This window comes from Lepus europaeus, chromosome 7 (genome assembly GCF_033115175.1).
Source record: "Lepus europaeus isolate LE1 chromosome 7, mLepTim1.pri, whole genome shotgun sequence".
NCBI classification, from domain to species: domain Eukaryota; kingdom Metazoa; phylum Chordata; class Mammalia; order Lagomorpha; family Leporidae; genus Lepus; species Lepus europaeus.
Window position 1 is genome coordinate 90,732,646 of NC_084833.1, and position 15,598 is coordinate 90,748,243.

At 39.2% G+C, this 15,598-nt stretch overlaps 1 protein-coding gene across 12 annotated transcripts in view; it reads left to right on the forward strand.

Moving 5' to 3' along the window:
* Positions 1-15,598, forward strand: part of YAP1 (Yes1 associated transcriptional regulator) — a 147,989-nt gene that overhangs the window by 98,203 nt on the left and 34,188 nt on the right. For 4 of the 12 annotated variants that reach the window (XM_062196918.1, XM_062196922.1, XM_062196920.1 and 1 more), the window contains exon 4: positions 8,418-8,537. The exons of 4 other annotated variants lie outside the window; for them this stretch is intronic. In XM_062196918.1, the coding sequence (XP_062052902.1) occupies positions 8,418-8,537 (120 nt within the window). The remainder of the gene's footprint in view (positions 1-8,417; positions 8,538-15,598) is intronic. 4 more of the 12 variants (XM_062196919.1, XM_062196923.1, XM_062196921.1 and 1 more) reach the window with 1 other exon arrangement.

Genomic DNA, 15,598 nt, shown 5'->3' on the forward strand with positions numbered 1-15,598 from the left:
ACCAACGGAAGGAAGACCTTTCTCACTGTCTATAACTCTCTCTCTGTCTCTCTCTCTCACTGTCTAACTCTGCCTGTCAAAAAAAAGAAAAGATGTATTTCTCATAGGCAGCAAATAGATGGGTTTTCTTTTTTAATCCATTCAGTCAGTCTGTGTCTTTTAACTGGAAAGTTGAGACCATTTACATTCAGGGTGACTATTGTTAAGTACTGACTTTGCCCTGCAATATTTTCATTAAGAGTCCCAATTTTTTTTTACTTTGGGTTATCTTTGTACTTTTTGCTGGGTCATTTTCTGCATTCATGTTCTTTTGTTGTGATGTTACTATTTCTGTGTTTCTGTGAGTAGCACATCCTTGAACATCTTTTGTATGGTATGGTGGGTAGTTACTAATTCTTTCAATTTTATTCTTTCAATCTTTATTTCTCTTCATTCATAAATGAGAGGTTTGCAGGGTACAGTATTCTGCGTTGACAGTTTTTTCTTCTCTTAGGACTTTGAATATATCTCACCATTCTCTCCTTGCCTGTAGAGTTTCTGATGAGAAGTCTGCAATGAGTCTAATTGAGTTCCTCTGTATGTGATTTGGCATGTCTCTCATGCACATTTTAAGATATTTCCTTTATGTTTTACTGTGGGGAATTTTACTGCAGTATATTGTGTTAAAAATCTTTTCTGGACTCATCTATTTTGGAGTTCTGTGTGCTTCTTATACTTGGATGTCTCTTATTCCAGATTGGGGAAGTTTTCTGTTATTACTTCATTAAGAGGGCCTTCTAATCCTTTCTCTCTTTCCATGCCTTTTGGAACTCCTAGGATCTGCATATTGTGTCATTTGATAGTATCTTTTAGATCTCCAAACATGTTTCTTAGTTTCTGATTTCTTCTTCTTTTGGTCTGACTGTAATATTTCCAAAAATTTGTCTTCTAGTACTGATATTCTTTCTTCTGTCTCACCTATTCTGTTGTTAAGTCTTTCCACTGCATTTTTTTTATTTGATCTATTGAATTCTTCATTTCTAGTATTTCATTCTGACTTCTTTAAAATCTCAATTTATTGGGAGAACTTTTCATTTAGATCATGAATTTGCTTGTTATTGTTTCTAAGTAATCTGACGATTAATTTTCTGAATTCTGTTTCTGGCATATCCTCAATCTCTTCATTTCCACTCTTCTGTTATTGAAGAGTGGTAGTATTCTTTTTTGGGGGCTCATAGTGTCTTCCTTATTCTTATTTAGGGTGCTTCCTTTGTTTTTTGGCATTTGTGTATTTTTTCCTTTTTTGTCTGGTTGCTTTTCTAATTTGTGTCTCTGTGATTTATTGGGATGTCTATACTTTTAGTGAGTTCCAAGTGATGTGTGTTGGATGTGGCCTAGGTGCTCTGTTCAGTATTCCTGAGTGTAATGCGTATCCAGTTTAAGGCCCCTGTGGGGCTTTGTAGCTTTCCTCTGATTTTTTTGTTAGAGGAGGTTGTTCTCTTCTGTTCGTGTGACCCGCCCTTTTCCTCACGGTTGTCTGATACCCTGGCGTTAACCTCTGATGTGTTCAGGTTTATTTCGCCCTGCTTAACTAATTGTATCTCTAATCTGTGGAGATTTTCTTGTGGTGAGGTTCCTCTTTGTTATAAGTTGCTATGTGTCTGTGTGTTGCAAGGGAATGCACAGATCCTCCTCTACTGGAGCCCAGCTCATTTCTCAGTGGTGGATGGAACAGGCTCGAGTTTTCAATATTCAGGACTTGCACAGCTTGCATGGTGGGGAAAAAATTCATATGTGTGGTCCTCATTCCTGGGTGGGGGTTTTGGTAAGGTGGCCCCAAAATTGATGGGCGTGTGCACGAGAGGCAAAGGCAGCAATCCCCTGCTTACATTCAAAAATGTAAACAGGCCGGCACCATGGCTCACTAGGCTAATCCTCCACTGAGGTGTCGGCACACTGGGTTCTAGTCCTGGTTGGGGCGCCGGATTCTGTCCCTGTTGCTTCTCTTCCAGACCAGCTCTCTGCTGTGGCCCGGGAGTGGAGTGGAGGATGGCCCAGGTCCTTGGGCCCTGCACCCCATGGGAGACCAGGAGAAGCGCCTGGCTCCTGCTTTGGATCAGCGCAGTGCGCCAGCTGCAGCGGCCATTGGGGGGTGAACCAACAGAAAAAGGAAGACCTTTGTTTCTGTCTCTCTCATTGTCCTCTCTGCCTGTCAAAAAAAAAAAAAAAAAGTAAACAAACAAAATGGCTTCTCCCAGCCTGCTGCAGGTCCAGGTGGGGAGAGGGGGCAGATGGAGGTAGGTAAGGGGTGGCTGACCTCTCTGTTCCTCTGTACCTTCTATTTTTTCCCTGCATGGAACTTCAAAAGCGTTCACCAAGCTCTCCCTCCCATTGCTGTTTGCAGCTCTTTGGACCTGCGATTTCCATTCTCACCTGATCTGCTGGGGGCTGGCACCGACCTCCCTGGTCTGAGCCTCCACCACTTTTCTTTCTTAATGGCTCTTTTGGCTTGGATCTCCCCCGGTCTCTGTTGGTCTCCTGGGCTTCCTGTCGAGAAATTCCATGGCTGTATCTCCAGTGTGTATCTTCTCTCCTTTTTAACTATTTTGTCCCACATGACTCAGATAGTCATGTTGCTAGATCACCATCTTGGGACCTCTCTTCCACTTTCCCAAATAGTGTCTTAACTGCTAGGCCCAGCATATCAGCACATCCCATTGTTTTCCTCCCCATTACCCCCTCCCCTTACCCAAATCAAGTTTCTCAATGTGTTATTTATACCAGCAGTATGAGGATCATCTGAGGATTTTTAGGCCCAATACCTGAATCATAAACTATAGGAGTTTGACTCAGCAACATGTATGTGATTCTGATGCATGTGAAGCTTTGAGGCCACTGTTTTAGATCATCTTATTTAAATAACATATTGCCACTTAAATGTATTTTATGGGGCAGTGTTGTGATACAGTTGGTTGGTTAAGCTGCTGCTTGCTCCACCAGATTCCTGTATGAACTGCAGTTTGAGTGCCAAATGCTTTACTTCTGATCCAGGTCTGCTGATGGACCTGGGAAGGCAACAGACGATGGCCCAGATGCTTAGGTCCCTGCAACCCTGATGGAGTTCAGGTTCCTGGCTTTGGCCTGGCCTGATCTCTACTGTTGCAGCCTTTCAAATAGATAAATACATCTCTATCTCCTTTTTTTTTTTTTTTTAAGGCTTATTTATTTATTTGAAAGTCACAGCTGGAGAGAGGGAGGGAGAGATATACAGAAATTTTCCATCTGCTGGTTCACTCTCTAGATGGCTACAGTGACCATGGCTGAGCCAAGATGAAGGCAGGAGCCAAGAGTTTCATCCAAGTCTCCCACATGGGTACAGGGGCCTAAACACTTGGGTCATCTTCCATTGCTTTTCCCAGGCCATTAGCACAGAAGTGGATTGGAAGTGAGGCAGATAAGACATGAACCAGCACCCATATGGGATGCTGGCATCACAGGTGGTGACTTTACCCATTATGCTACAATGCCCGCCTCTAAATAAATACATCTGTAAAAAAACAAATTTATTTCATTTTATAAACTCCATCCTGGAGAAGTTATAATATTTATGGCACACTAAAAATCAAAATGTGAGTTGAACTTAGACATTCTAAATTTATTTTTATCTATGATCTTCTCTTATAAATTTATTGTGGGAAGTCCATATTTTCTCCCTTAGACTTACTGACCTTACTCCCCTCTAATTCTAGCCCAAATAAATTTTTTTTAGCCAGACATTCAGCAGCCCATTCAACTTGGTAATTCAGAAAATATATCACCGCTGCACACTCTCCTTTTCGTGGTTACTCAGCAGCTTAGCTCAGTTAGGTAACTTTTTGACTATCTCTCCACTAATTTCTACTGCTAAAGATTCAAATGTGGTGCAAGCTATTTTAACATAATCTTTCTTAAACTATTCCTTACCTTTGGCCAGCAGCTTCCTTTAATTGTAAAGATAGCATTGAATTTTGAGCCATCTCTTTCCATATAACTTTATATTTTTACTCTGACAGTGTTAAAGACATAAATATTTACATAAAGAATTTTTTCCTGTTTATCACATATATTTGATGTATATGTTTATACAATTATCGGAGTCAGTGTTGTGGCACAGCGGGTTAAATCCTGGCCTGCAATGCGAGTGTCCCATATGAGTGCCGGTTCAAGTCCCGGCTGCTCCACTTCTGGTCCAGATCTCTGCTATGGCCTGGGAAAGTTTTTGGGCCTCTGCACCCATGTGAGAGACTTGAAAGAAGCTCTTGGCTCTTGGCTCAGCTCTGGCCATTGCAGTCATTTGGGGAGTGAACCAGCGGATGGAAGACCTCTCTCTCTGGCTCTGCCTTTCTTTGTAACTCTGACTTTCAAATAAATAAAAATCTTTTTAAAAAATTATCAATAGAATTACTGTATTTCATATTTAGTTCTTTAATTGGTAATCTGGTGAGAAAATTGTCATTAGTGACTACATTGTTTACTTGTACTGGACTTGTCTCACCTTTATATATTCATGTCCAAAATTTCTGCATTTAGAGGTCTTTTTCTGATTGTTTATGAGATACAAAATTGTATTATTAAAAAGTTTCCTGAACTTAACTTTTAAAGTCTACTATATTTTAATGAAAGTAATGCTTAGAGGCTAAAACATAGTTATAAAAGGGGTAAAGTCACTATTTATTCTACTTTGGAAATTTAAGCTATGGAAACACAGGTATAAGTTTTGGGGTATATATTTATATCTTTAAGAAGTAGCAAGTTGTGTGGGTTAAGAATAAAAGCAGAAATTCTACCATGAGCCTACTTGGCTTGGAACTTACTGTCTACTTTAGGCAAGTTGCTAAACCTCCCTGAATGTCACTGGGTTCATCTATACAATGGGGATAAAAAAGAAGGGCCTGGCAAATGGGCCGACTCAGTAGATTTAAATGTGAACATGTGACCATTGTGCTATGGTGGTAATGGAACTAGAAAACGAAGCGGAAGTGCTGCTACAATCACTGTCCCACAGATTGTGTATCACGCTATTATTTCCAACAGTTTAAAAAAAAAAAAGGGATGGGCTGGGGTGGGGGACAGCTTTGATAGCCAGCACTGGGGAAAAAGATCGATGAATTCTGGTTTATCAGTACAACACAATCTGTAAAAGTAGTGAAAAGAAAAAAAATGCTGTAGATCATCTATGTGTTTTGTAAGGAAATGATGCCCTGGGGTTGGATCTGTTGTGCAGCAGGCTAAGCCTCTGTGTGTGGCACTGGGATCGCATATGGGCATCAGTTCATGTTCTGTCTGCCCCTCTTCTGATCTAGCTCCTGGCTAATGCGCCTGGGAAAGCAGCAGAGAAGCCATGATTTTGTAAAAAGTTAGGCTGGTGCTACGGCTCACTAGGCTAATCTTCTGCCTGTGGCGCTGGCACCTCGGGTTCTGGTCCCGGTCAGGGCGCCAGATTCTGTCCCAGTTGCTCCTCTTCCAGTCCAGCTCTCTGCTGTGGCCCAGGAAGGCAGTGGAGGATGGCCCAGGTCCTTGGGCCCTGCACCCACATGGGAGACCAGGAGGAAGCACCTGGCTCCTGGCTTAGAAGATCGGTGCAGCACGCTGGCCGCAATGCACCGGCCATAGTGCACCGGCCGTAGTGGCCACTTGAGGGGGTGAACCAATGGAAAAAGGAAGACCTTTCTCTCTGTCTCTCTCTCTCTCACTGTCTGATTCTACCTGTCAATAAATAAATAAATAAATAACAAGTTGATAGGACTTTTGAGTATCTGAAGAAGACTTAAGAATGAATACAACTAGAGGCCAGCACTGTGGCATGGTGTGTAAAACTGCCACCTGCAGGCCGATATCCCATATGGGTGCCAGTTCAAGTCCCAGCTGCTCCACTTCCAATCCAGCTATCTCCTATGGACTGGGAAGCAGAAGATGGCTCAAGTGCTTGGGCCCCTGTGCCTGTGTGGGAGACCTGGAAAAAGCTCCTGGCTTTGGAATGGCCCAGCTCTGGCCATTGTGGCCATTTGGGGAGTGAACCAGCAGACGGAAGATATCTCTCTCTCTCTCTCTCTCTCTCTCTCTCTCTCTGCCTCTCCTCTCTCTGTGTAACTCTGACTTTCAAATAAATAAATAAATCTTTTTTAAAAAGTGAAAGAAATAAATACAACTGGTAAGGGATATGGGCATTTTCCTCTTGATATTACGGAGTAATGGAAATAATTTTAGTAAGGCAAGAGTAATGTAAAAGTTGATTAGGAAGTATTTTAATGAGAAAATACTGGTGACCTTTTGACAGAAGACAGTGGAGATGAGGGGAGATGAGAAGTCAGTCAACAAGGAAAGCAGTTCTGTAGCAATTTGAAAAAAGAGGTGGTAGGTACTGATGGTGAGCTCTTAGAGGTAGAATGAACAGTCTTTGGGATGGAGTGGGTAAAGCAGATAGGGAAGGTTGGTTTGTATCCAGGACAACTCGTGTGGTTCTAACTCAGCTGAAATAGAGAATGCTGTTGCTGGTGGTGGTGGTGGTGGTGGTGGTGTGTGTGTGTTTGTGTGAACTTTAAAGTATAATGCAGAATCCATATACTGAAACTAGTTTGAGACTATAATGAGGTCACTTGGGGTTGATAGGTTGAGGCTCCCAAAGGCATAGATATGTATCCAGTAACTGCTGTTTTTGTTCCTCAGGTTGTATAATCACTTAGTATCTTAGGAACTTAGAACTTTTAAAACAATTACTTGTTTTTCAAAAGCATTTTACAATTGCACTGTCTTCACAATATAAAGGTAGTAGCAAACCACTAGTACTCAATTTTGAAGTTCTGTCTTCCTGGTGAGGAAATAGAGCCCACAGTGAAATTGAAACGAGTGATGAGGTTTGATTTATATGTGTTAAAACAGTTTTGCTCCCCATTTTCCTTCTGGTTAAACTTACGGTGCCTGCAGCATTCTAACTCTGGATGTAGTTACTGTAGTAAGCAGAGCTCCACGTCCTTCCTCCTAGGGAATCTAGGCATATAGAACTTTCCAGTTACGTGTTTGTATTTCCTAACTGGATTTTTGCCTTAACAAAGCAGACTTTTGACAGTATAGTAGCAAATTCGTCTGTTCCTGATACAGATGAAGCTTGCCTAGAATTAGACATCAGGTCCCATGGGCCTGTGTTAGTGGTCATTTAACCAGTTACCTATTCTGCAAAGCCCATGAAGCTGTCTTGGACTGCCTATATAGAAAGAAGGAACTTGTTTCATTTTTACACAGGAGGTAACTTAGTCTCTCATCTTGAATGTGGGAAATGAATGAAAAGTTTAGTTAAAAAGAGCAGTGGTCAGAAATTAGGCTGTCTGGGTTAGAGTATCATTTCTGACACTTAGCTTTGTGATCTTATATTACACTTAACTACTCTGTGCCTATATTTCCTCATTAGAATAAGTATGATTACATTTGTATTATTTGCTGTTGTCAGGATTAAATAAGTTAATGTATAGCATATACTTAGAATAGTACCTGACACATGATAAATAATTCATGTGAGTCCCAGCAGAAAATATTTTAAGCATACAGTTAAATAGTAATTCATTCTGGGCCTCTTTTTACTACTGTTACCCTCCAAAAGCTTAATTGTCTCACTTCCCTACTTTCGTAAAGACAGAAGAATCTTCTTAGAGTTAACTCTTCTTAGTCTTACCTCCCAGACATTGTTTCCTCATTCTGTGGCTTTAAGAATGACATATTTTTCCCGAGAAATTTCCCTTCCAACAGCTTTAGCACTCATCCTGCACCCTTTCCAATCCTCCAACAAACTTCCAACCACAATCCCCTCCTCCTAGTAGTTCCTGGACTCCTAAAAAATAAGCTTTTTTTGGACTGTAGTTTTCTGTATTACAATTTTCTTGGTGTGAGCCGGTCACACAAATAGTGGAAGTAAATAGAGCTTGGCAGTCTTAGCTAAAGTGTGCTTTATATTAAGTAGAATGTTTGTGATACTTTAGATGTCTGAAAACATTTGAATACACTCTTTGGTAAAGAACCTTGGAGTCTGTAAGAGAAGTTCTGTCACAAAACTGATTAGATTGGGGCACAAGGGATAATCCCTGAGCTGCAGCATGAATTGTCTTGTATTAACAGTAATGATTATTTGGATCATAACTTCCAAAAGGATTTTTTTAAAATCTTTTTTCCCATCTGTGTCTTGGAGAATGTCTTTGAGAGTTTTATTACTTGGTGGTTTCTTCTTAGTGGAGAAGAATTAGATACATAGGTTTGCCTTTCTTCTCTGAACACATGCTTAAATCTCTGTTTTAATGAAGTATTTTGTGTCAAGATGTATTTTCTTTTAAAAATTAGTATGCTTTGCACTTTTTTTAGGTGCTCAAAATAAAAACCAACCGTGATTTTTTTTTTTTTTTTCTGTATTATAGGTCCTCTTCCTGATGGATGGGAACAAGCCATGACTCAGGATGGAGAAATTTACTATATAAACCATAAGAACAAGACCACCTCTTGGCTAGACCCAAGGCTTGACCCTCGTTTTGGTAAAGGTTCAATTCAAAACCCTTTCAGAAATTTTTGATTTCTATTTTTTGTGTGTGAATTTAGGAAACCACAGTTAAATAAATTACATTGCTTTATAGTGTTAAAAAATGGTTGCCCACCCAACTTTTCCTAATACTATTTTTCTATCTCTCATTTTAAGCTTAAGAAATTTAGGTCTAAATCAACTTTTTAGCCTAGGTATATTGTATTGGGATGAAGAAATGTCATAGTAGCCAACTAACAATCAGTATTCTTTTCACATTTTGGGGTAGACATCTTATTCAAAATGATCTTTCTAGATGTAATAAAATTCAAACTGTCTTGTAACATCTAAACTCTGGACTATCAGCATTTGCTAATGATCTGGTGTCTACTTATCCTTAACATTTCAAAGTGATGAGTACCATTCCATGCCTGGATGCTCTAATGTTTCCCGTCCTAAGTGATAGAAACCTACCACCTTAGAAATAATCCAGGATCCTTTTCTTTGTTTTTACCTTGGAAGCAAAAAGAAAACCATATTCCCCCTCTGAATTACACGAATAAATCACCATTTGCACATAGAGACCTTCCCCTCCCAAATATACACATTTTGATAAAACTTGATACACAAGTTTTTCAGTGCCTTTTTGTATACATATTTTTTCCACTGTTTTCAGTTTGTCTAGTTGGGTTTCTGAGATATTTTTCCAAAGCCATGGAAAATGAATCTAAAAAGGAGCAGATAATTGTGGTTTTGAAGCTTTCGTCTTGGACTAGATGCAACTAAATGAAAACAATGTGCAGATCACTGAGTAGGTCAGACTGAAGGGATGTGGAACCTTTGAAGCTTTACAGGGGTTGACCTAACAACAACTGTGGGGCCCTTACGGGAAAGAGGAATTAACTCTGTGAATGCCATCAAAACACAGCACTGGGGAGAAAAAGAAAATTATGTGGAGCTGGTTGGATAAAATAACTTCCCTATCAGAAACATTATGAGCAGTTCTCCTGTGTCTTATGGATGCCTTAAAAAAACAAACAAACAAAAAAACCAGGCAGCATTCAGGTTTGCTTCTAAGTGACAAATGGTTAGCTTTATGAACTAATTGAACTCCGTATTCAAAGTTAAGTCAAAGGTGGGGTTAGGGCAGACACTGTCATTTTGACAGATACCCAGGCTTAAATGCCAGCCTTTTGAGTTTCAATACCTGTCTGGGTATTTTAAAATCATGTGGCATGTTAATAATTTGCAACTTCAGATTCTGTTTACTATTTAAATAAGCCTTTGTGACTGAAACAGGAAACCAAGTAAGGTAGAAAATTTAATAAATGTCAACATTTGTATGGACTGGAATAACACCCGTTTCCTTAAATCATACTTAATGAAATGAATTCAGCTTGTCCACATTTTGGAAATGTTAAAGAATGATGCTGTGGTTCAGCCCCCAACCTATGGTTATGTAAGATGATGATTAACTCTTAACCAATTGCAGGGGTCAGAAAATGAACAAAGCTTCTTTTTTTAAGAAAGAAAAATAAGTATATACAGCTTGGTCTTTTGTTTTAAGGGAGGGAGAAAGCTATTAAGAAAAAAACATTCCTGTCAACATGCAACATATATGTATGCACAAACATACATAATAGATATGCCAAAAAAGTTTTCTAAAATTCTCCCATTGCATTTAGTTTCCCTTTTTGGGCCCACTGTGTATGTGTATTCCAGACAGGCTTGACAACATGCCAAAGCTTTTTATTTTGTAGCCTGACTTTTAATCTGTTCCAGACCTTTTCAGTCAGGGAGCTCAAGTGTAACTGAAGGGGGGCAGGAAAGAAAAAAATGTGTGGGTTTCTGTGATCTAGAGTGACAGCAAATAGAGACAAGCTGTTAGCTGCTGGATTTGAAGTTTTTCTTTAAATCTGAAGTTCTATACAATGGATTATATATTTATCTCTGCCAAAGAAATATAAACTATCCCTTTATTTCTGACCTTTTGAGTCATGCAGAAATAAGCAAATGGTATAATTGTAGAACTTGTTTTCTTGTATTTTCTAAGTTTATATTAAATATTGATCAATTCTTAGCTTAATGCAGTAGATGTATTTTTTGGCATCTTAGAATGAAAGACTCACCTCAGTGTAAATTTTTTTTTTATTTGACAGGTAGAATTATAGACAGTGAGTGAGAGAGAGAGAGAGAGAGAGAGACAGAGAGAAAGGTCTTCCTTCCGTTGGTTCACTCTCCAAATAGCCACCACGGCCGGCCGGCGCTGCACCGATCCAAAGCCAGGAGCTTCTTCCTGGTCTCCCATGCGGGTGCAAGTGCCCAAGCACTTGGGCCATCCTCCACTGCACTGCCGGGCCACAACAGAGAGCTGGACTGGAAGAGGAGCAAACGGGACTAGAACCGGCGCCCATATGGGATGCTGGCGCCGGCCCCTCAGTGTAAATTTAATTTTATGACTCACCTCCTTCAAACATCAACTCCTTTTTTATTAAAGATTTATTTTATTTATTTGAAAGGCAGAGTTACTGAGAGAGAAAGCAAGAGATAAAGAGATCTTCAACTGCTGATTCACTCCCCAAGTGGCTATAACAGCTGCTGCTGGGCCAGAATAAAGCCAGGAGCCCAGAGCTTCATCAGGTCTCCACGTGGTTGCAGGGGTCCAAGGACTTGGGCCATTTTCCACTGCTTTCCCAGGTGCATTAACAGGGAGCTGGATCAGAAGTAGAGCAGTTGGAACTTGAACTGATGCCCACAGCTTACCATTGCACCACAACACCAGCCCTGTTCAACTCTTTTTATATTTCTTTTCTTTATTAGCTTCTTTTATTTAGAATATTAAAATATCAGTGCTTTATATGTATAATAGATAATATAGTCTTAGGAAATTAAATAGCAATTTGTTGTGAAAATCAATGTCTGATATTTATAATTTATATTGAATTTATTAGTTATTTTCAATAAATCATGAACTGATATCAAGTTGCAATAAAGATGCACTGATATTTATTGAACTTTGGAAAAGATTTAATTGGGTCTAGCACCGTGACTCAGCAGGTTAAAAGCCTCAGCCAGCAGCACTGGCATCCCATATGGGTGCCAGTTCTAGTCCCAGCTGCTCCACTTCTAATCCAGCTCCCTGCTGATATGCCTGGGAAAGCAGCTCCCTGCTGATATGCCTGTACCCACGTGGGAGACCTTGAGGAAGCTGCTGGCTCCTGGCTTTGGATCAGCTCAGCTCCGGCTGTTGCAGTCATTTGAAGAGTAAATCAGTGGATGGAGGACTTCTCTCTGTCTCTCCCTCTCTCTGTAACTCTCTTTCAAATAAATAAAACAAAATTTTTTTAAAAAAAAGGTTTTTTTCTTTTGGTCACTTTTTAAAAAACATCTTAAGAATGTTTTTACTCAGCCGGCGCCATGGCTTAACAGGCTAATCCTCCGCCTTGCGGCGCCGGCACACCAGGTTCTAGTCCCTGTTGGGGCGCCGGATTCTATCCCGGTTGCCCCTCTTCCAGGCCAGCTCTCTGCTATGGCCCGGGAAGGCAGTGGAGGATGGCCCAAGTGCTTGGGCCCTGCACCCGCATGGGAGACCAGGAGAAGCACCTGGCTCCTGGCTTCGAATCAGCGAGATGCGCCAGCTGCAGCAGCCATTGGAGGGTGAGCCAACGGCAAAAAGGAAGACTTTTCTCTCTGTCTCTCTCTCTCTCTCACTATCCACTCTGCCTGGCAAAAAAAAAAAAAAGAAGAAGCTCTCTCTCTTTCTCTTTCTCTCCCCTTCTCTATCTGTAACTCTGTCTTTCAAATAAATAAATAAAGAAATAAAAAAAAAAAAGAGAATGTTTTTACTCTATCATATAGACCATTAAATTACTTCAGGAAAATAAATAAAAAACACCTAAGAGACACTTTTTTCCTGGAGATGTTGTACTGATAAACACAAAGAGTCTCAAACACAAAAAATCTCAAGTTTAAATATTACCCAGAACATTGTACAGTTATTTGCTTTATATAATATCATCATATCTAATTATTCAAATTTTGTTGAAATAAGTCTCTTGACATTCATGCATTAAAAACTAGGTTTTTGTGTTTTTTTTTGTTTTTTTTTTTTTTTTGCCAGTTCTTTTGAATCTTTCCTGGTGAAATAATGACAAGCAAAACTCTCAAAATTTGCCCTGAAAAGGAATTTATGATTCCTGTAATCAGCATTTCTCAATGGCGGGGTGGGGGCAGGGGCCTCTGTGCACTGCAGCACATTTGACATTCCTGGCCACTAAATGCCATGGAGCCACCTAGTCATTATAAATGACTCCCAAAACCACCAACTGAGATTAAAGAAAAAAAATACTAGGAGAGTTCAGAAATATTGCCCAAAATCTGAGCAACTCTGAGATCTAAGGGAATCGTAATCTACCCAAGATTATATAGTTATAGTTAAGAAGACCAAAATCAACTTTGTCTTTTGACACCTAGAATTTATAAGAAATTTAGACTGCATGCTATTATTCTTTTAGAGACACACCTTATGGCCACTGTTGTGGCGCAGTGGGTTACGCTGGCATCCTATATTGGAGGGTTGGTTGAAATCCTGGCTGTTCTGCTCCAATCCAGCTCCCTGCTAATGTACCTGAGAAAGCAGGGAAAGGTGGCCCAGGTATTTGGGCCTCTGCCACCCTTGTGGGAGACATGGATGGAGTTTCAGGTTTCTGGCTTTGGTCTGGCCCAGCCCCAGCTATTGAGGCCATCTAGGGAGTGAACCAGCTGCTGGAAGATTTCTTGTGTCTTCCCTCTGTGTTAGTCTGCCTTTCAAATAAATAAAAGAAAAAAAGCTTCAATTAAAAAAAGGAAATACAACTAACATACCAATACTGATACATGGAAATTTTAGAGCAATGAAAAAGTGGTCAATGCATCTGTATCCTATATTGTGACTCATCATGAGGAAATTACCCAAAGGTAATTATATGATCTCTGGTTGGAGCAGACTTTGAAGCTGTCTAGTTTAATTGTCTGTACAATTCTGCCTTGCCTCTATCATATATTCTTAAGGCATTTTCTTCCAGTCTCCACATTGGCCTTTCCTTGACTAACTTACTACATTATTAGGCAGTCTATTATATTTAAGAAATATTCTAATGACCAGAAAGTTTGCATTCCTTTACTACCCAGAAATCTGTTTCCCTTTACCTGTGGGAACTCAGCTCCAATCCCAGCAGTTTTTTTCCCCCTTGTAACAGTGGTTTTTTCGTGTGTTAAGAAATCTCTGTTCTTTACAAATTCACGTACTTCCTCTGAATGCCTTTCATTTTTTGTAACGCCTCTTTAAATGTGATATTGGTAAGGTGTTTTATATGAACATTTTCCAGTGAGAAAAATAGTTATAGCATTGCTCTATCTTGGCATTTTCTATGCATTTCAAAAATTCCTTTTAAAATCTACAGTGGTGGCCAGCTTCATGTTTTCCACATGGTACTTATATAAAATAATGGATTCAATTGAATGAAATTATGATAGGAAGAAAATCTACTCAGCTAGGAATCCAGAGACACAATATAACCAGCTGGTTCAGAAAATTACCTAACTTCTCTTGATTTGACTGTTCTGTAAAATGTGACTGGACTATATGCTTTTAGGAATATTTCCAGTCTTTAGAATGCAGATTGAATTTTTCAATAATTGCTTAAGATCTTTCTCAGGAGCCTTATTAATGATAGTACATTGCGGTCTCAGAAGCACTTTTGAACTAATTCTGGTACTGTCGAAGTTTAGCTTTTGGTTCTCTGGTCACACTTGGGAATTGCTTTTGAAGAGGAGACAAGGAAAGCTCTCAACCTTTAATCTAAAGATAAGGCTTTATCACATGGTGAGTATGCCCAAGCAAACAAATTGATAGGGGATGGGGAGTCCTGGGTGGAATAGTTAAGATTTGTCCAACCTCTCAAACTCTTTCAATCATATAGAATTTCAACATGTTCATGTTAGCATACTTTGGTTGCTTTACTGCTGTAAAGGTGGTGCATTGTTGAACTCTCATAAAATTGCTATGATAGAATACACCAAGTCTGAAGCACAGTTCTAGGCTGCGTACTTAATGAAGCCTGATTTAAGACATAGTAGAGATTGTCACTAATTGTTCTCTCTACATTTTTAAACTTAAAAAATAAACATTTTTAAAATGAGCATTTTAATACATAAATGATAGAATCAATACCAAAATTGGTTCAGTACTTAAACTTTACAATTTTATTCTTTTTTTAAAGTTGTGCTAAATTCAGTAGGATAGTGCCAAAATAGTTTTTCAATCATGGTAAGCAATCTCTTTGTTACTCACCAAGGGTAAATAGACATATATATATATATATGTATATATATATATATATATATATAATTTTTGCTTGATAGATAGTTCAGTGATCCAAATAGTTAATCATGTAGTGAAGAAGTATTTTTGTCTTTGTTTACATAATTGAGTTATTTCCACAGGACTTTTATAATTTAAAACCTTAAAATCACCGTCAGTGAATGATAATTTAAAATTAATGGCCTATTTATGTTATTAAAGCCCTTGGCATCAAACACACAAATAAAGCTTGTGGTTTTTAGAAGAGAACTATGTTTCAGATTGGAGAAGAGGAGCCATCTGGTGTTGCTTGCCACTGTTTGTGAACAGATAGATTCAGATTCAAGAAAAATATATTATAGATTTCTCAAGGGAGAAATCAAATTTCTGTTGAAGTAAATTAGAGTGATTTAGGAGAGTGATTCAGATTCTTTGTTTTGTTTTATACTTTGTTCTGCTATCCTAGTTGCTGAGCTCATTTTAGAGTTCATCCTAAATTCGCTTTGACTTAGAGGTTCTCCTGTACATTACTGATAGCTAACTAAGGAAATAAATCTGTCTAGAATATATTCATTTACTCAACAGATGTTTGAAGGCCAGTTACATGCCTAGTTTGGGGGTAGGGGTATGCATTTGTGCAAGCTACTTACTAAACAAATAAATCATTGTGAAATACATTCAGTACCATGAAAGGTAATAAACAAGGTGTTATGAAAGGAAGTAGATGGGGTGTGGAGAACTTG